An 18,148-nucleotide genomic window follows, 5' to 3' on the forward strand; every position below is an offset into this window, starting at 1 on the left:
GATTGATATTTTGTAAACTTCAAGAAATAATCATTGAAAATATTTAAAAATTTTGAATTGTTATTGGTTTAAAATTAAATAATATCTCTTTAGCCAAAGAAAGAAATATATTTAAACTCAGTAATCATTGTTTTTTTAAAATGTGTAAAAACTTCTAAACATCAATATTTATGAGACAGAGTGAGTAGTGGGTTTGTGTCACTTACAAGTTTCAACTTTTATTAATTTGGGATTCTTTAGTTTGTAAATTAACTGTTTTTCATAAATTAGTGGCTTAGTGGCTCACTACTATATTCAATGGTAGATAGAACAATCTTTCTTTTGGTCTAACTTTTTTTATTTTCAAAAATAAACCATCAATTTCATATCCTCAGCTAGATTAGGAAGCCTGTGATTGATAAAATAAAAATCTCATGTTTTTTTTTTGTGATTAATAAAATAAATGCCACTGTTTCTTTACATCGTCCAAAATTTATGGGCTCTTACAAATGGGCCTCCCTAGCAGCTGTTCGTTAATATTCGAATATTAATAGTGGAAATAAGAGAAAATAATCTATAGAGGCCCAAAATAAGACTAGCACAGATCTCTCTTTTTTTCTTGGTCAATTTGTTTTCAACCAAAAAAATATAAAATGTAGGTGTTATTATATGATCTAATACAAAAAAGGATGGTAATATCAATAAAAACGACATCTACATTTGTCAATTTTAATACATCTAAACAAACTTACTGTATTAAATTTAATACATTTATATGTGTTATTTAATATAAATATAAAAGTAATTTAATACATTTGTATAATATAAATAAATTTAATACATTTGTATAATATAAATAAATTTAATACATTTGTATAATATAAATAAATTTAATACATTTTCTCAATACTTACTGTATTAAAACTTTATATCTCTCTCTTTTTTTTAACATCTAAACAAACTTCATCTAATAATAGCAATACATTGATGATCATTTACTGCTCTTCTTGTGTAAAAAAAAACAAAATCAATTAATTGAGACTATCTATACTCAGGTTCATCGTACTGTACTTCTTTTAAATAAAAAGAAAAATTGCTGTTTTAAAAAAAACAATCATAATGAAAAAATTAATTCAATAATATCTTCTTCTCATTAGATTTGGCTATGATTCGTTTAGTTACGATAACATAGTTCAGAACCGTTAGATCTACCCAGATTCTTAGATCCAACGGCTGAAAAATCATAGCCTTGGTCGAAGTCCACCTACCGTGTTGTGTAAGCTCGGGTTTGTTTTCTCTACAGCAGCAGACTATGATAGTACCATCGTTATCACCGTTGATTGATTTATATAAAAACACGATCTGAACCGTCGATTCAAAACACTGGGCCCAGTCTGCGAAGACTTTCCGTATTGACTTGTGGAATATTAAAAAAAAAAAAAAAACGCATAAATTGGAAATTTTCATAAACCAATAAAAAATCATCGGACTTTAATTAGGTTTTTAATTTTTATTTAAGAGATAGAGATTAAGTAGAAAGAGAGAGAAGGGAACTTTGATTTTTTTTTTTTAAGAGAGAAGAGAGGCTTTGTGCAATCTCTCTCACTGTGTGTGTTTTTGGTATATAATACGGCGCGAAGGTGAATAAACCCAAAAACACTTTTTTTTTTTTTTTTTAAATTTGTTTCCTTGATCGATTTCGTCTTCTCTTAGTTACGAAGACAATTCTCTTATTTATCAGTTCTTTTGAGTTCTCGGGAGGATCGTTCTCAATGGAGCCAAACGTAGTGGAGATCGCTTCTCATCATGTCGTTGCTTCCAGAACTCTAACGCCTACAAAGGTTAATGCTATTACCAAATTGGAATTGATTGATTTATTGTTAGGGTTCAATCTGTTTCACTGTTTACCCAAAATTGACTGATCTTTTTTATGTATTTATTTTTAATCTAATTCTCGTAATTGATATGCGGAATTGTTTAATTGTAAGTGCGATCATCATCAATCTCGGTTTATTATCCGTGTTTTTGTTGATTTATGGGGTTTTAGTTAGTGTGTACATTCGTTTCGTTGATGTCAATGATGTGTGATTTTTTTTTTTTTTTAGGGTTCTTTGTTTTTTTGTGTTGGCTCACTGTGCATTATATCATTGCTTGTCGGTTTTTTTCTTTATTGTTCGATTGATTTTTTTTTTTTTGTGATCGGTGGCTCTGTGATCAGTTTTAAACGTTTTCATGTTTCTGATCACACTAGAAACTGTAATTGACTGTTCGTGTTCTGTCTCTGTTTAAGTTGTAATGTTATGATATCACAAGTATGTCTATGGTTTGTGACAATTTCCTTTCTTCTTCTTCTTCTTCTTCTTCTTCTTCTTCTTCTTCTTCTTCTTCTTCTTCTTCTTCTTCTTCTTCTTCTTCTTCTTCTCTGTTGGCGTTTTCTCTTGTGTATGCATAGTTTTTAAGTGTCTATTGCTCGTTTGTTGTATATTCCTCTGTTTCTTTTGTTGTGTTTTTTTCTTCTGTTCTGAATTCTTTCTAGAATCGAACTAATGTTTTTTGTTTTCTCTTACTTTTTGCGTCGTTTCGTTTGGTGGTGGTTTTGCTATTCAATTTTGGATACTTTTGTTTGTCTTACTCTGGATTTTTGCGTGGGGTTATGATTCTTGCAGGCTGAAGCTCCAGAAGTGATTGATGTGGAGCAATACGATATGCAAAACGGTGGTGTTGTTAATGGCAGCAGCAATGTGGACAATAAGAATAAAGGGAAGGCTATAGAGTCTGATTCCCTTTCTTACGATGAGCAAGATGATGCTTATGATTATGATGCGGTCTGTATTTTAATTTTCCCTTCTTCTTCTTTTTCTTTTTCTTGATGATGAGTGTACTTTTCCTAAAAGGTCAAGTTTTTTTTTTTTTAATTATTCTAGGGGTCTCCTAGCGATGCTTGTGATTACCCTGGATCGTCTCCAGTATCAAATAGTTTGCTTGATCCGGATTCTTTGATTTATGAAGATGACTACGACTATGATGACCAATATACTTATGAAATGGATGAGGAGCCGGATACTTACTCCATGTATCAAGACCTTTTTGATGGTAAGGATGTGCCAACTGGTGTCGAGGTGTCCATGGATTGGTTTCCAAATTCAGCTGACCAGGAATCAGCGAACTCAAGTGGAACCAGCAAATCAGATGTTGCCGGTAGCAGCTCCAAGAAGGCAACAACAACAGGAGGTGGAATCCAGCCTAACGGAGTCGTACCAAACTCTGCTTATGCATTGCCACAGATCACCAAGGCACCAACCTCCAAAACGTATTTTTCCACTACTTATCAGCCTCAGCCACATCCGGTACCAGTAGATACATCCGGGTTTAAACCAGTAGATACATCCGGGTTTAAACCAGTAGATACACCCGGGTTTAAAGGCGGTTTTAAAGGTTTTGCTGGTCGCCAGAGATTGGATGAGCCTGTTGCACCTCCGGATTCTTCCAGAGTTAAGAGAAATATGGAGGATTTTCTTGGCCTTTATTTGTTTTTCAAAAGATTTGACGTCGTCGAAGATTTTTCAGACCACCACTATGTTACTATGGGAACAACTTCAAAGCAGGTTGCGACCAGATGATCATTATTAGTTATATCATTATTCTGGAATGTTTTCTTTTGTTTATTCAGGATTTAACTATTTTTCCTTGTCTAATCAGCATTCAAAGGAGTGGGCGAGAAGGATCCAAGACGAGTGGAGAATTCTTGGGAGTGATTTGCCAGGTATACACGCTGTCTTATATATACATCAATTTCCATTGGTTGCTATTAGCAACTTTCTTACATTCTTTTTTTATTTGTTTGTTCTTGCAACAGAGATGATATTTGTCAGAGCTTATGAATCTAGGATGGATCTTTTAAGGGCTGTGATTATCGGAGCCCAAGGAACTCCCTACCATGATGGTCTGTACTTTTTTGATATCTTCTTCCCGGATACATACCCTAATACGCCACCGGTAAGTCAATTGAAGTTTCTCATATTGAGTTTTTTTTTTGTTTTCTCCTAAAGGTTTCTCTCTGTTGATATGTGAAATTCCGTTTGGTTTTACAAGATTGTTCATTACCATTCTGGTGGGCTGAGAATCAACCCGAATCTGTACAATTGTGGGAAAGTGTGTCTTAGTCTTCTCGGCACTTGGCAAGGTAATAACCCGAGGGAGAAATGGATCCCCAACACTTCCACAATGTTGCAGGTTCTTGTCTCGATCCAAGGTCTAATTTTAAATCAAAAACCTTACTTCAACGAGCCTGGCTACGAGAGAAACGCGGGTTCTCCATCGGGAGAGAAGGCTTCTGAAAGTTACAGCGAAAACACATTCATACTGTGTTTAAAAACTATGGTTTACACCATGAGGAGACCACCCAAGGTAACAAAAAGCACATCATCCTATTACATTGTCTCTACAAGAAAAGCTTTTAGACATTTAACTAAAAAACTTGAGATTGGTTTGTGTTGTTTTTTTGTTGTTGTTAAAGAACTTGAGATTGATTTGTTCGGGTGGGTTTTTGAATACGCAGTACTTTGAAGACTTTGTGTATGGACATTTCTTCAGCTGTGCTCACGACTTTCTGAAGGCATGTAATGCTTATAGAAACGGAGCTCGACCGGGGGGAACAACTCTGGTGAAGGGGGCTCAAGGTGTGGAAGAGAGTAGCGCAAGCAGCTCTGAGAAGTTTAGAAAAGATGTGGCTACCTTTGTGGAGACAGTGCTGTTAAAGGAGTTTATTCTTCTAGGTGTCCTTGGTCTAGAAGAGGAAGGAGAAGATAAAGCCCCTGAGACTAACAACGACGTTGCTGAGAGTAGCAACAGTACCAGATCAAGCTCCAAGAGAAACAGAGTTTCTTCTAGTTGAGCTCGGCTCCTCTCTTCTTCTTTTTTTTTTCCCTTAGTTTCTGGCGACTTAGTTTCTCCCTTTCTTACAGTCATTGATTCTCTTTTTTAATTTTTCTCTTAACTTAAGACTCTTGAGAACTGAGAAGTCACTCTCTCATATGTACAGTTGCTTTGATCAGTTAGATTTTTTATCCCCCAATTTCCTGAGTTAGAAGGTTTGGATTTTTGACTTCTGAGCTTTGTAATTCGTAATCACGACAAAAGATGAGAGAATCTGATTTACTTTACCGAAGTGTTGTTGTACTTTCAACTGATAATCTAAACTTATGTTCTAAAGAACCGGGGAGAAGTAAAAGTACACGTGGACATCCACGTGTCATCTCCTACTAAAAACCCTAAACCCTTCATCTCTCTGTATATTAGCCGTCTCTAACTAAGCAAGACATCATCAGTCACACACACAGCGATCAAACATGGCTTCAGTTTCATCATCGGCGGCGAGATCACTCATACGAGACGGTAAATCAGCGGTGAATCTACTCCTCCGGGTACGTACGGCCAATCTCACAGAGACAGTGCAGAACAATGGACCGGCCATTCGGTCTCTGCTTCGCTTAAAAAACCAGAAGCCGGCTAGCCAATACCCGGTTTTCCCTAAAACATTTCCGGTAACGCAAACCGGTTTCCGTGTCGGCGTTGTTCAGCAGGAGGACGTTTCGGAGAGAATAGGGAAAATGGAGGCGGCTCATGGAAAGCGAGTGGTGAACAAGAACGAGGACGTCGATACGGAAGAAGAAGAGGAGACAGATTTTGATGAGGATGAGATTGATGACGTGGATATCGACGACGACGATGAAGAGTTTGAAGATATTGATGAAGATGAAGAGGAAGAGGAGGAGCCCAAGTACACAGGAAAGAAGAAGTAGAAGTAGTTTAGTAATAAAAAAGCCTCTTTCGTTCTTGGCAAAATGCTTCTGTTCTTGCTTTGAGATTAATTGGTTCTAAAATGAGAGCATTTCTTCTTGTTATTTTTTTTTTCTCACATTCCATTTTTATAATAAAATTTGTGATTTTGGTTATCAAATTGATGAACAATTCGTATTTCCAAAACTTTAGCTCTACCACTGCTCTTCTCTCACCCAACTTTGGCACTATCTCTGTTTTTTTACAATCGTGATTCTGATAACAGCTAAACCCGGATTGGTAGAGTGCTGCCTAACCGAAATCGGATTTGATGGTCGGTATAAAAATAGACTTTAGCGGAGTCCTCTAAAACGGCGTCGTTATATTATTAGAGGCGAATGAATGACGTGGCGAGGATAAAATAGCCTCTGTGTGGACTCTGTAGTCAGTCAGAGAGTCATTCAAAAATTATCAACCTACCCGTATCTGCCAAAAACTTCTCTACCACTCGCTCTCGCTCTGCTTCAATGGCGTCTCTGCTCGATTCCGTCACCGTGACCCGCGTGTTCTCTCTTCCGATCGCGTCTTCTTCGATTTCATCTGCCTCAGCTGTTCCTTCGGTTTCTGGACGCCGGATTTCTCCCGTCAGGGTTCTGGAATTCAAAGGTTTGAAGGCTTCGCGGAGTTTGGTGACTCAGTCAGCGAGTCTGCTGGGTGCGAATCGTAGATCCAGATTCGCTCGCGGTGGAAGAATCGCCTGCGAGGCTCAGGACACCACTGCCGCCGTCGAAGGTATACATATACACACAGCCTTTTTTAACTTCATAGAGAAGCTGTATGGTATATAATAAGTTCATTCATGGTGAATCTGAGGTTGATAAGTTTCCTAAATTTTAGGAATTGCGAGACTAAGGAGCCTACAAGTTTTGTAACTCAAATTCTTATGAAACATTGGATTCTTCTTAGGAACATTGTCACTGTATTCATAGAGATTCTAGAACTCGGAGTGTTTTGGTTAATCCTTGGTCTGTTATATTCTCTGAAACTATGATACATAGGGGGACTAGATGTTTGGATTCTGAAACTAGAACTCGTAGATCTGAACCTTAGAACATTATTTTGGTTGATCTCGTTTGAGGAGGACTCAAGTACAATGCAGTATTGGAATTGATATGCTCTATATACAATTTCGCAGTCTCTGATTTGGTATCATTCATGGATCTATAACTTGTTTGTTGGATGGTTGCAGTACCAAACCTGTCTGATTCAGAATGGCAAACACAGGTTCTCGAATCAGATGTCCCAGTTCTGGTCGAATTTTGGGCGCCGTGGTGTGGACCGTGCCGTATGATTCACCCTATAGTTGACCAACTGGCCAAGGATTTCGCAGGGAAGTTCAAATTCTACAAAATCAATACCGACGAGAGCCCAAACACTGCGAACCGTTACGGGATACGGAGTGTTCCGACAGTAATCATCTTCAAAGACGGTGAGAAGAAAGACAGTATCATCGGAGCTGTCCCTAGGGAGACATTGGAGAAAACTATACAAAGATTCTTGGTCGAGTGAAACAAAATTTGATTCTATTGTGTCACTCAAAACCACTTTACCTTATCTTCTCTGTTGTATAATCTCTGTAAAGTCTTTTGAGGTTTTTCACTATTATGTTACCGTTCGTAGTCCACTTTGTCTGATTTAATCAAAAAAAGAAAAAAGAAAAAATAAAAATCCACCGACGCCAATGAGAAGCACAACTTCACGTTGAAGCACATGCCATTGTTCTTCCTAATAAGCCTATATAATTCACCGTACAATCTATACATACATATATGTTTTGAGTAATGTAGGCTTCCGTACTGTTTCATTCTGTGTACTGCATAGGACATATATTAATACCACGCAGGGTCTATGTAATCTTATATTTATGTGTTTGTGTTGCATCACGATTTCTAATCCAATTATAACCGTGTATCCTTTGTGCCATGTATACGGTAATCAAACAACGCGTTTCCTTTCTGAATAAATTTAATTGGATGCCCACATCTAATCTCGAATTACACACAGGTCATCATCCACAAAGAGTTTTACGTGAACTCGCATTAAATACATCAATAGACTAGAACGTATAATTTGAAATATATAGCTAGATCTCAACTTTTTATACGCCTTAATAATTAAGATACGAAATTCTGAACTAAATATATAGCTAGATATCAAAAACGTTTGTCAACTGTTCCCATCATCTTCATTATATAACACATTTTCCTCCTCTTCTATGAAATATCCGAACCAAATGTTAGTTACAGTCAGATTACAAGGCACTTCCATCTATAACCCAAATATAGAGCTAAAAATACCATTGTCTTGTATAATTTGATTTAGACGTATAGTATATTATGGTTTTATGGAGATATCATCAGTACTAACATTTTTCAAACTACAGTACTTCACCAAAATAAGCAAAATCAACTATATATGACATATTGACATTAAAGTGTTTTAATATTTCAACTATAGGAAACTATGTTCCCTGTGTTTAGACCTATATCTATTCAATTATTAGAGAATTTTTCAAGAGCAATAAAAAATATAAGGATCCAACTAAGAAAGATAACGAACACATGCATATGAGATTGTGGTGCATGTAAGTGAAATAAGTCGTAATAATCACCGACAAAACGCGTTAACACTTATTTTTGATCCTTATAAAACGAGTCTAAATGTATTCCTTCTTCTTCAAGCAATCAATTGTGAGTTCAAAGCTTTTCGAACCTCTTTGTTTCATCAAGAATTAGATATATCCTTATCTAAACAATTTTTGGAGATGAAGGGAAAATATTTGGTAGCGGTTATTCTCTTGGTTGGTACGTTAAGTGTGGGGATGTGTTCTAACGGTTGGATAAGGGCTCATGCAACGTATTATGGTGTTAATGATAGCCCTGCTTCACTTGGTAACAAAAAAACTCTAGTTTTATATACTTTTTTTTTTGTGTTACTTAAGTTTTTGTATATTAAATACAATTTTGTAAAACAATTTTATAGGAGGAGCTTGTGGGTATGACAATCCGTACCACGCCGGATTTGGAGCCCACACAGCGGCGCTAAGCGGTGCGCTATTCAAAAGCGGTGAGTCATGTGGTGGGTGCTACCAGGTGAGGTGCGACTTTCCGGCAGATCCTAAGTGGTGTCTCCGAGGAGCTGCCGTGACGGTGACGGCTACAAACTTTTGTCCGTCGAACAACAATAATGGTTGGTGCAATCTCCCTCGCCATCACTTTGACATGTCCTCGCCCGCCTTCTTCCGCATTGCCCGTCGCGGCAATGAAGGCATTGTTCCCGTCTTCTATCGCCGGTAACGCGCGTATTCAAAATTTCCAGTGCTATAAGAGTTAATTACTAATGCTGTGTTTGTATTAAAATATCAAAATGTGTAGTATAACTAATAATCCTAAACTTGTATATAAACGCTAACGCAATACTCTTATTTTGCTCAAACCTTAAAGAGCTCGTAATGATTAAATCTTTAAAACCTTATAGGGTGGGATGCAAAAGAAGAGGAGGCGTTAGGTTTACTATGAGAGGGCAAGGTAACTTCAATATGGTAATGATCTCAAACGTTGGCGGTGGCGGCTCGGTGAGAGCGGTAGCGGTAAGGGGCTCAAACGGAAAAACTTGGCTTCAGATGACCCGTAATTGGGGTGCTAACTGGCAGAGCTCCGGCGATCTCCGGGGACAAAGACTCTCCTTCAGAGTAACTCTTATTGACCGCAAAACTTTGACGTTTTTGAACGTTGTCCCTTCTTCTTGGTGGTTTGGACAAACCTTCTCTTCTCGAGGACGCCAGTTTGTCTGAATATAGTGCTCTGGTTAAACAACAACATTTCATTGTTTTACGCATGAGGCTTATTTCAGCTATTTGCTTATTTATGAACTTGTCCTTGTTTTGATTGGGCAATGTTCTTTTGTTTTTATTTTTCTTGCTAAATAATTTCAATCTTGCTTAATCAATTAAAATTTTATTTAACCAAGTGGTTTTCTCATTTATGTATGTATGAAGCATTCTCGAAAGTTAATAGAGTTTTGCTAAGTCTATATTAATGGAAATAACATATTTATAAGTTCATTTAATCATTTGTCAACAGAATTATCAAAGCTAATTCGTAACCTGAAATAATTCGCCCCTTTTTTTTTTTTTTTGTCAGTGAAATTATTCTTTCTTACAGAAAGATTTAAAAGAAATATAAAAAATATACGAAATCCAGAGCAATAATATATAAAAATTGAAAAAAACAAGGTGCTGCTGGCCCATGCTTTTCAGTCTTTTCTGCTACCTTTTCCTCTATTCTCCAAGGGTTGATTTTTCAAATACAAAATAAATATACTACATAATTTAATATAGAAAGTGATGAGATTAATAAAAAAATTGAACCAATTTGCAAGAATTTGTTATGAGGTTAATAAAAAATAGAACTACAATATTTTCCTCACAACCATGAAGGTTTCACACCCCATTTAGTTATGTATCACCACACCAGACTGATGTAAGCTTTTAATAATTTGTAATACTATCACAAAGCTTTTTTCTTTTTGTCATCAATATCTACACCATAACTCTGGTCCTTTTTTTTAATTAAATAATATAACAAAGAAAAAAGTGGAATCATTGTTATTTTTTAATGAAGTGGATGGCGTTATACAGTTGCAGATCTCACAGTGAGAATAAGAACAAAAAAGCTTGTTTTTAAATCTAATACAAAAGCACAGGAAGAACAAAGATTTTTAAAAATGGGTTAATTAAGGAACCAACTCTTATTAAAAATGGTCAAAAAATCACAAAGCCCATCAGAACCACCAGACATGGATTCTTTTTCATGTTCCACGGATGATAGATTGAACAGAAACCATTTAATTTTATCTTTTACCAAAAAGAAAAAAAAAATCACTTTTTTAATAACACAACTAGTAAATGACATAAATACCCTCCTACTGGTTTCACACTCTTTTCTTGAACAATGGAACACAGAGAAAGAGAGAGAAGACACTCTTTTAGTCTTCTTTAGTAAAGGTTTCTCTCTGTGTTCTCTCCAAAATTCCCTTTTTTTTTTTTGGACTTGAGGGTTTCTGAAGAAACAGAGCTGTGGCCAAAGATGAGAGGACCTTTGGGAGCTGTGATTGGAAGATATACTTCAAGTGATGGGAGTGTTGCAAATGATGGGATCATCAAGCACAATAGAAAGTGTAGAGATATTACGTTTCTCGTCATCTTCATTGCCTTTTGGGTCTCAATGATTGTCAATTCCAGCTTTGGTTTTAACCAAGGTAACCCATTAAGGTAAAGATTTGATGGATTTTTCAATATACCTCTTTGGACAATTTAAAAGCCTAGTCTTTTTGTTTTTGTTCGTCTATTTCCTCCTAAAACCTCAAATGGGATTTTCAATTCTTCCTCTATGTTTTGCTAGTCTTGGCTTATTACACCTTTTTTTATTATGCCAAAGGTTGTACCTTTATAGTACTATTTGTAGAGTAAAGTAGAGATTTTTCTTCTTCTTCTTGGTGTTCTTTAGAAAAGAGATTCATAATCCTGATTGTGAAAAGCTTAAACCTTATTCATTATCCAGTTGCGTTCTGTAAATCAAAATCGTTAGTGGTGATGTCATATATGAACTGTTCTTGCAGACTCACATATGGATTGGACTATGAAGGGAATGTGTGTGGTAGCAAGCATCGTCACCGTGACCTTACTCAACTTGAGCTTAGATATTGGGTGAACCCTAACCAAGTTTATGAAAGTGGTTTGAAAGATGGGGAACTCAAATTGGCTAATGCCAGAACTGTTTGTCTCTTGGATTGCCCTGCACCCTCTGATGATACTCTCAACTGGGTCTGTGATTATCCTGATGGCGAGATTCGTCTCAAGATGAATGATTGGATCGACAGGAATTACGATTACTTTGAATTTCTTACTCCGGAAATGAGGAATTCCTCTCTTCAGCTTCAGGGTCCTTGTTACCCTGTAATCTTCCCTAGTGTGAATGGTAAGAGTTCATCTTTTATATGTACAAAGACTAGTCTTTATTTACTTTCTATTACTCATGTGTAACAAGATTTGTTCTTTAACTGGTTAGTTTATTGGAGCTGCCAATATATTGCTCGTGCTTCAAATTCATCCTTGCGCCACTGGCAGCAGATGGGTGGTGTGAATATTCAAGAGGACATGATCATAGACAAATCGATTCGAAGGTCAATGAATTCTCGAGCCTCAGTTCTAAAGGTTAGAATGATCCTCATCTCTATTAACATGTAAACAATTTCCTTGTAAAAATGATGAGTTTGAAGAATGCTTCTAAGCTTTTGTTGGTGTGTGCAATCGCAGCGTTATGTAGCTGACATTGGGAAGTCATGGCCAGTATTGATCGTTTGTGGAGGCCTTGTCCCACTGTTTCTATCCATTATTTGGCTGCTTCTAATTCGACATTTTGTTGCCGCCATGCCATGGATAACTGTGGTCCTTTTCAACATGCTCTTAATATCAGTAACAATATTCTACTACTTAAAAGGTTGGTTAAGAAATCAAACTTCCCTTCTCTGTCTCTATCTCTGTGTTTCAATTCATATATGCTTATTCAGCTTTGTATCCTTTGTAGCTGGATGGATAGGAAATGATGCTGTAACACCTATCATTGGTGAGCATGACCCATACTTTCATGTGTATGGTCGAGTAAGTTTAACACTTCTGCGTTACGCTGCCTTCTAATTCCCTATATTATGAGACCATTAGTCCCATTATTTTCCAAGCTTATTTGCGTTTGCTTGTTCCTAGGAGCTGACTCATGTCCGTGGAATTGCCATTCTGATGACTTTTATCTCAATTGTTGCTATCCTCACTTCAATCGCCATCATCCGCCGGATTCTAATGGCAACATCAGTCCTCAAGGCGAGTATTACTTTCTTAGTAATTTTGATGCTAGTTTGGATTTTGCTAGAGAGGTCAATGTGTTGTGTACTTGTGAAATCCAGGTAGCTGCTAAGGTAATTGGAGAAGTTCAAGCGCTGATTATATTTCCAGCTATACCGTTCGCAATGCTTGCGATATTCTATATGTTCTGGATATCAGCGGCTCTCCATCTGTTCAGTTCTGGTCAAGTTGTTCAGAACAACTGCAACAACACTAACTGCTGTGCGTATGATCTCGTGTTAAAGAAAGTGAATTGTGACCGTTGCTGCGGTTACAGCATACGTTACACTCCCCATATCACTATTGCTATATTCTTCCACCTGTTTGGTTGCTATTGGGCCACGCAGTTTTTCATTGCATCTTCCGCCACTGTGATTGCTGGCTCTGTTGCCTCATATTATTGGGCTCAAGGGGAAGCATCGGTAAGCTAACATTTCTGAGCAAAATACAAGAAACTTTCGATTATTAGTTATTAGTATGTCTTGATTGGGGTTTTATGGCTGAACAATGCAGCCAGAGATACCGTTTCTTCCTGTTTTCGCCTCAATGAAGCGGCTTGCACGCTACAACCTAGGATCTGTGGCTCTTGGTTCACTCATTGTCTCTTTTGTGGAGTCTGTTCGATTCATTCTCGAAGCAATTCGTCGTAGAACAAAAGTAAGCGGGGCCACACCTGATCACTGGTTTTGGAGAATGGCTCATTACACTTCACGTGGCTGTCTCAAAAGCGTGGAGTGGACCATCAAATCAGTTAACCGTAATGCCTACATAATGGTAATAGAAACTCTCCTCCTTTTAGCAAAACGAAGCGCCCATTTCTTTCAACCATTTCTTGATAAAGTGTCTGTCTCTCGGTGTCTTTTCAGATTGCTATAACAGGGAAAAGCTTCTGCAAATCGTCTGCAATTGCGACAGAGTTGATCATGAGCAACATTCTGAGGATAGGGAAAGTTAATGTGATAGGAGATGTTATATTGTTTCTAGGAAAGCTTTGTGTGAGTCTCTTCAGTGCTCTCTTTGGATTCTTGATGTTGGATTCACACAAGTATAGGACTTCTCACAACAAAGTCTCATCCCCGCTATTACCTGTTTTGGTAAAACCTTTTCCTTACCCTCTAAACTCGATTGTAAATACGGAGACAGATGTTTTTTGAGCTTGAATAGGTTTGCTCGTGACTCTTTTGCACAGGCATGTTGGGCTTTGGGGTATATTGTGGCGACACTTTTCTTTGCGGTGGTTGAGATGTCGATAGACACGATCATTCTCTCCTTTTGTCAAGACTCAGAGGATAATCAAGGGAATGCTCAGCATGCGCCACCTCTTCTGCTTGAAACTTTAGATAGCAATCAGGAGGAAGAGGTTCAGAGACTTACCCACTGATTGATCCATACTGTATAAGTTTTGTTTTTTTCTTTGGTTGGCCGGTTTATATGGTTTTGAAAATGGAATATTTTATCTCTAAAACATTATAAAAATATTGTAATGTCAGATGGCTTTGATAATTCTTCGATTCTCAAACCAAAAATCATAATTTTTGCAAGATGCCTCTCTGTTTGGTTACAATTTAGACATCTATAGAATGAAGCAAAGAATTTGATCCTTATTATTTCTTGGCAAAAGTCAATTTCTTGGGGTCAATCTCGTCAACACGAATCATCATCACAAGGCCATTATCTTCTTCAGTCCAACCAATAGATTCTCCCTCCAGCAGCTTTACAATATGCTAAGAAAACAACATAAATAGAAGCAACTTCAAGTTTTTTTTTCAGAGATGAAGACAGTTCTAAACAGATGCAAACAGATGAGTAAAAGTAGTACCTTTCGTTTGCTTTTGAAATCTTCGTTCTTGTCACCCAATGTGACTCTGAGGTACTTGAAAGCTAAACCAGAAATAGAATACAAACTCATCAAACAAACTAGTTTTGTTTCTGTTTAAAGAGAGGGATTTAAAACCTTACATGAAATGCCAGAGAAGTAAATAAGTTGGCGCTTGAGAAGACGAAGAGCTTCCTTTGCTTGGTGTTCGTTCACATTCACTGTCACTACCTCGTCTTCCTTGCAAGTCGAACCATCATCTTCCCTACAAGCATGGTTTTAAATTTTATCAACTATTCTTGCAAATTGAGTATACAGCAGAAAATGACATTAAACGACTGATAATAAATGGACTTAGAAATTAACAGACTTGACTTCAATCATCTTTGCTACAGATTTGTCATCCGCTTCTCGAGCTTTTTGTCCGAAAAAGTGTCCCTATGTATTGTAGAAGACATCGATAGTTGTTATATAGAACACATGAAAGACATTGATCACTTTGGACCAAAAAATTACTTTCCAAATTGTACCTTCTCCACGAGTCTGCGTGCTCGCTCAGGTTCTCCTTTGGAGAATGCTTCTGCAGCCTGCCAAAGAGGCCAAGGTTTTAGTTATGCAACCATCACATCATGGCAGTCATACATTGAATATACATAGCAGGGTATTAGGAAACTGAATCCTTATCGTCTCAAAGGCTTACAGCTCCGTAATATTCTTTCATCTGATTCCAATACTCATGTACTGCTTTACGATGTGCCTTAAATTCATTTTCATCATCTTCATCTATCAAAGGAGAAAATTGATAGTTGAGAAACTCTTGAGAAACGAGAGAATAAACTCAAATAAACGTACATGTAAGACGATGACAAAGTTACCTTCTTTAGATGTATGTGACGATCGTTTCATAGCAACTACTCTCTCTTGAAAAGGGTCTTCCAGAGGTTTAAAAACAGGACGACCAGTAACTCTTGCTCTCCTTTCTCCAAATCTTCGAGTTAATTTTGGTTCTTCCTCCTCATATCTTTCCGCACCTGAGAACAAAGCTTTTAAAACCTCCTTTTCAAGACCAGTTTTGTCACTGCCTCCTTCCTGTGAACCAGAAAAGGTTCTTGCACCGTCACTGCATCATAACAAAAAGCAATTTGAATAGGAAAAATATCAAAAGGATTCCCAAGGGAAGGGTTTGATACAGAGATTGACTAGAAAAAGCGTGCCTCTGACAAAAATCTTGCGGTTCCACTTGGTTGCAGGATGTAGATCCCCGTCTTTGTGGATCAACTTTTGGCATCTTTAAGAAGAGGGGATCAAACCAACAGAGTAAGACTTAGAAGAAGACATTATTCTATAACAAAGACCAAACTGAAAGTCATAGCAAAAGCTCACAACTTCATTGGAATTTCCACCATCAGCATACTTCTTGGTATCAGACAAGTCAAGCAGTTTCTCCGTACTCTGCAATGTAATAAAGAATATAGTGTGGATGCCTAAAAAGAAGATCCAGCAAAAGATCCAAAGGCAGGATCTATGAAATACTCACAAGAGACATATGCCAAGAGCTAAGAAATACCACTAACAATCAAGTGATCAAAAATTAGTGGCGACCGTGGGTATGCAATTGCAAAGTCAACTTTATCTCAAATTTTAGTCAGCCATAGTACCAAGACAGAGAAAAGGATCGTCAAAGTCGCTCAAGGGTATAATTGTAACTAAATAGATAAAGTAGCTCAAATAAAGAGTGATGCGACTATAAAGGTCACACAGGTCATAATTAAGTTAATGGTCATCTTGATGAGCTCAAGGTATGGGAAAATATAATATAATTCAGCCAAGAAATGATACAAGATATTATAATATTTAGAGAAAGAAGATAGTGGAGGCAAAAGCAAAACGCTTAAAGTAATAAAAATACATTACTTTTCAGAGCTAAGGGAATCGGCTTACCTTCTCCACATCATATCCGCATACGCCTGATAGTTTGGTGGAAAAGCAGATTAAGTTTAGCAGCTAGGGTCACCAACACCAGTTTAAAGAAGAAAAAAATGTCGAGCATACATAAAAAAAGCTAGAGAACGCTTACCAAGAACCTGGCGAATGACATCTGGGCTAGCTTGAAAACCCTCTCCAAGCATCTTAACAATAAATTCCTCAAGATCAGTTGGTGCCCTGCTTATCTTTGCCTCGTTACTTTTTGGCATTTCTTCACTCCATATCTCAGTTTCTGGAATATCCCTCGAGTCTATCTTCATTGGCTTAGTTGTTTTTCGGGGAGCATTTGATATAGGCCTGGTTGTAGCATACTCCTTACCGATAAAACTTGAAATAGTGCCCCCAGATATAGAAGTTTTCTTCGGCCTCCATACTTTGGCTTTGCTGTCTTCTTGTCGTCGAACTTCCTTAGGAACATAGACCTGAGTAGGCTTTGAGGTTGCTTTCTCCATTTCAACTTGGTCACTTTGAGGCGTCTTTTCAGTCATTGCAAAGAGAATCTCACCAGCCACATTGACATTCTGGCTTGCTTGGTAGTACGCAGTAGTAATGTCATCAAGAGAAAAACGAGAACTAAAAGCTTCAAGAAGCACTAGCAAACCTCTTGAATCAGGATCACTGTGCGAAGAGCTTGCAACCATTGACATTTCTCCTACTAATTCACAGTGCAAAAACAAATGGCTCAGTTAACAACAGTAGTAGCTATACATAACAAGAAAAATGTTATGCATTCGAAGCTGCAAATAACAAGTTTCATCCATCTTCCTAATAACCATCACTGACTAGGACACTAAAGGAGAACATGGCTTGTAATCATGTTAAGAAAAAGACGATAGATTTGGTTTAAAAAATTCAATGTGCTACAAAAAAGTGCATCGCAACAAACACCTGGTAGGCATTATTATATCTCCGACCTAAGTGGATTAATGGAACCTGCTTAATTTACCTCTAAGCAAGCCAATCAATGATCTTTTTCTAAATTATAATGTAATGCAAGTGAAGCAAACCAATGGCACAGTGACATAGCAGACGAAAATAGGCATAATCAAAAGCACAATTAGGGAAGCCCATAATCAAAGCGAGGAATCACCAATAAAGAAGAAAGAATCTCTCAAAAAGAGCCAACTCGAACTCGTTTCGAAACCGCATTACGCCATAGAAATTTAACCTCGTTTCTAATAATCAGCAATGCAAATAGAAAAAATGTAAAACGGAGAGTGTGAGTGAGTAAGAGTTCGCTTACCGAAATCGATGTAGCCGGAGCCGTACAGAGAGGGTTATGTTAATCGAGAATCTAAAATAAGGTATTTGCTTTCGAAAAAGATCGGAACTTGTGTGAAATCGACCCGAGAAGGAGACGAAGAAGACGAGAAAAAGAGAGAATCAGGAAAAAAAAAATAGTTTTTTAAGTACGGAGATGCCTTTGGGTGCATGAGAGGAGAAGTGAAAGCAAAAAAAAGCAAGAACCTTTTGCTTTTCCTCCAACTTACTCGCTTATAAGAAAAAGTGACAATTTTTTTGAAAATCGAAAGAGCCCAATTTCCCCAATTTTTGAGTCGATAGATCCACATTACTTACATGTGCAAATGTTTTGATTGAGAAATTTTTACATGCTTTTGAAGAGAGAAACC

The 18,148-nt window shown here is 37.3% G+C and overlaps 6 protein-coding genes across 9 annotated transcripts; 5 read left to right on the forward strand and 1 right to left on the reverse strand.

The window, feature by feature from the left end:
* Window positions 1,504–5,085, forward strand: LOC104780079 (probable ubiquitin-conjugating enzyme E2 25). Its single transcript, XM_010504549.2, has 8 exons — window positions 1,504–1,619; window positions 1,721–1,820; window positions 2,646–2,804; window positions 2,904–3,584; window positions 3,679–3,742; window positions 3,836–3,975; window positions 4,072–4,386; window positions 4,538–5,085. The coding sequence occupies exons 2-8, from the start codon at window positions 1,752–1,754 to the stop codon at window positions 4,871–4,873; spliced, it is 1,764 nt and encodes a 587-aa protein (XP_010502851.1). The 5' UTR covers window positions 1,504–1,619; window positions 1,721–1,751; the 3' UTR covers window positions 4,874–5,085.
* On the forward strand, window positions 5,298–5,933 carry LOC104780094 (histone deacetylase HDT2-like). Its single transcript, XM_010504559.2, has one exon. It carries the CDS (start codon window positions 5,328–5,330, stop codon window positions 5,778–5,780), a length of 453 nt encoding a protein of 150 aa, XP_010502861.1. The 5' UTR covers window positions 5,298–5,327; the 3' UTR covers window positions 5,781–5,933.
* LOC104780103 (thioredoxin M4, chloroplastic-like) lies at window positions 6,186–7,441 on the forward strand. The gene is made up of 2 exons (XM_010504570.1): window positions 6,186–6,549; window positions 7,007–7,441. The coding sequence occupies exons 1-2, from the start codon at window positions 6,285–6,287 to the stop codon at window positions 7,324–7,326; spliced, it is 585 nt and encodes a 194-aa protein (XP_010502872.1). The 5' UTR covers window positions 6,186–6,284; the 3' UTR covers window positions 7,327–7,441.
* Window positions 8,379–9,880, forward strand: LOC104780112 (expansin-A12). The gene is made up of 4 exons (XM_010504580.2): window positions 8,379–8,401; window positions 8,473–8,708; window positions 8,800–9,109; window positions 9,295–9,880. Exons 1-4 carry the CDS (start codon window positions 8,379–8,381, stop codon window positions 9,608–9,610), a joined length of 885 nt encoding a protein of 294 aa, XP_010502882.2. The 3' UTR covers window positions 9,611–9,880.
* LOC104780142 (choline transporter-like protein 2) lies at window positions 10,905–14,258 on the forward strand. Its single transcript, XM_010504617.2, has 10 exons — window positions 10,905–11,089; window positions 11,437–11,795; window positions 11,886–12,031; window positions 12,134–12,317; window positions 12,405–12,478; window positions 12,581–12,694; window positions 12,778–13,137; window positions 13,229–13,489; window positions 13,582–13,809; window positions 13,905–14,258. Exons 1-10 carry the CDS (start codon window positions 10,905–10,907, stop codon window positions 14,094–14,096), a joined length of 2,103 nt encoding a protein of 700 aa, XP_010502919.1. The 3' UTR covers window positions 14,097–14,258.
* On the reverse strand, window positions 14,190–18,121 carry LOC104780122 (putative nuclear RNA export factor SDE5). Of its 4 annotated transcripts, none has more exons than XM_010504598.2 (12): window positions 17,761–18,121; window positions 16,609–17,172; window positions 16,473–16,498; window positions 15,918–15,983; window positions 15,746–15,819; window positions 15,407–15,651; window positions 15,232–15,314; window positions 15,062–15,118; window positions 14,902–14,969; window positions 14,675–14,796; window positions 14,535–14,596; window positions 14,190–14,439 (listed from the first exon to the last, which is right to left on the reverse strand). In XM_010504598.2, exons 2-12 carry the CDS (start codon window positions 17,162–17,164, stop codon window positions 14,320–14,322), a joined length of 1,479 nt encoding a protein of 492 aa, XP_010502900.2. In that variant the 5' UTR covers window positions 17,165–17,172; window positions 17,761–18,121; the 3' UTR covers window positions 14,190–14,319. The 4 variants fall into 4 exon arrangements, with proteins under 4 accessions (XP_010502900.2, XP_010502892.1, XP_019102010.1 ...); XM_010504590.2 differs by having other exon boundaries at window positions 15,915–15,983; window positions 16,609–17,169; window positions 17,761–18,120; XM_019246465.1 differs by having other exon boundaries at window positions 15,915–15,983; window positions 17,761–18,120.

The sequence above is a fragment of the Camelina sativa genome, chromosome 1 (genome assembly GCF_000633955.1).
Source record: "Camelina sativa cultivar DH55 chromosome 1, Cs, whole genome shotgun sequence".
Lineage (NCBI taxonomy): Eukaryota > Viridiplantae > Streptophyta > Magnoliopsida > Brassicales > Brassicaceae > Camelina > Camelina sativa.

Coding starts and splice junctions, on each gene's coding strand:
- LOC104780142 (XM_010504617.2), top strand. CDS start 10,905: ATGAGAGGACCTTTGGGAGCTGTGATTGGAAGATATACTTCAAGTGAT. Junction 11,796..11,885: donor AATCTTCCCTAGTGTGAATG/GTAAGAGTTCAT, acceptor TTAACTGGTTAG/TTTATTGGAGCTGCCAATAT. Junction 12,318..12,404: donor AATATTCTACTACTTAAAAG/GTTGGTTAAGAA, acceptor TATCCTTTGTAG/CTGGATGGATAGGAAATGAT.
- LOC104780103 (XM_010504570.1), top strand. CDS start 6,285: ATGGCGTCTCTGCTCGATTCCGTCACCGTGACCCGCGTGTTCTCTCTT. Junction 6,550..7,006: donor CACCACTGCCGCCGTCGAAG/GTATACATATAC, acceptor GGATGGTTGCAG/TACCAAACCTGTCTGATTCA.
- LOC104780112 (XM_010504580.2), top strand. CDS start 8,379: ATGCATATGAGATTGTGGTGCAT. Junction 8,402..8,472: donor CATATGAGATTGTGGTGCAT/GTAAGTGAAATA, acceptor TTATAAAACGAG/TCTAAATGTATTCCTTCTTC. Junction 8,709..8,799: donor TGATAGCCCTGCTTCACTTG/GTAACAAAAAAA, acceptor ACAATTTTATAG/GAGGAGCTTGTGGGTATGAC.
- LOC104780122 (XM_010504590.2), bottom strand. CDS start 17,164: ATGTCAATGGTTGCAAGCTCTTCGCACAGTGATCCTGATTCAAGAGGT. Junction 16,499..16,608: donor TGTCATTCGCCAGGTTCTTG/GTAAGCGTTCTC, acceptor CCAAACTATCAG/GCGTATGCGGATATGATGTG. Junction 14,597..14,674: donor TTACTTCTCTGGCATTTCAT/GTAAGGTTTTAA, acceptor TTTCTGGTTTAG/CTTTCAAGTACCTCAGAGTC.
- LOC104780079 (XM_010504549.2), top strand. CDS start 1,752: ATGGAGCCAAACGTAGTGGAGATCGCTTCTCATCATGTCGTTGCTTCC. Junction 1,821..2,645: donor GAACTCTAACGCCTACAAAG/GTTAATGCTATT, acceptor TGATTCTTGCAG/GCTGAAGCTCCAGAAGTGAT. Junction 3,585..3,678: donor TGGGAACAACTTCAAAGCAG/GTTGCGACCAGA, acceptor TTGTCTAATCAG/CATTCAAAGGAGTGGGCGAG.
- LOC104780094 (XM_010504559.2), top strand. CDS start 5,328: ATGGCTTCAGTTTCATCATCGGCGGCGAGATCACTCATACGAGACGGT.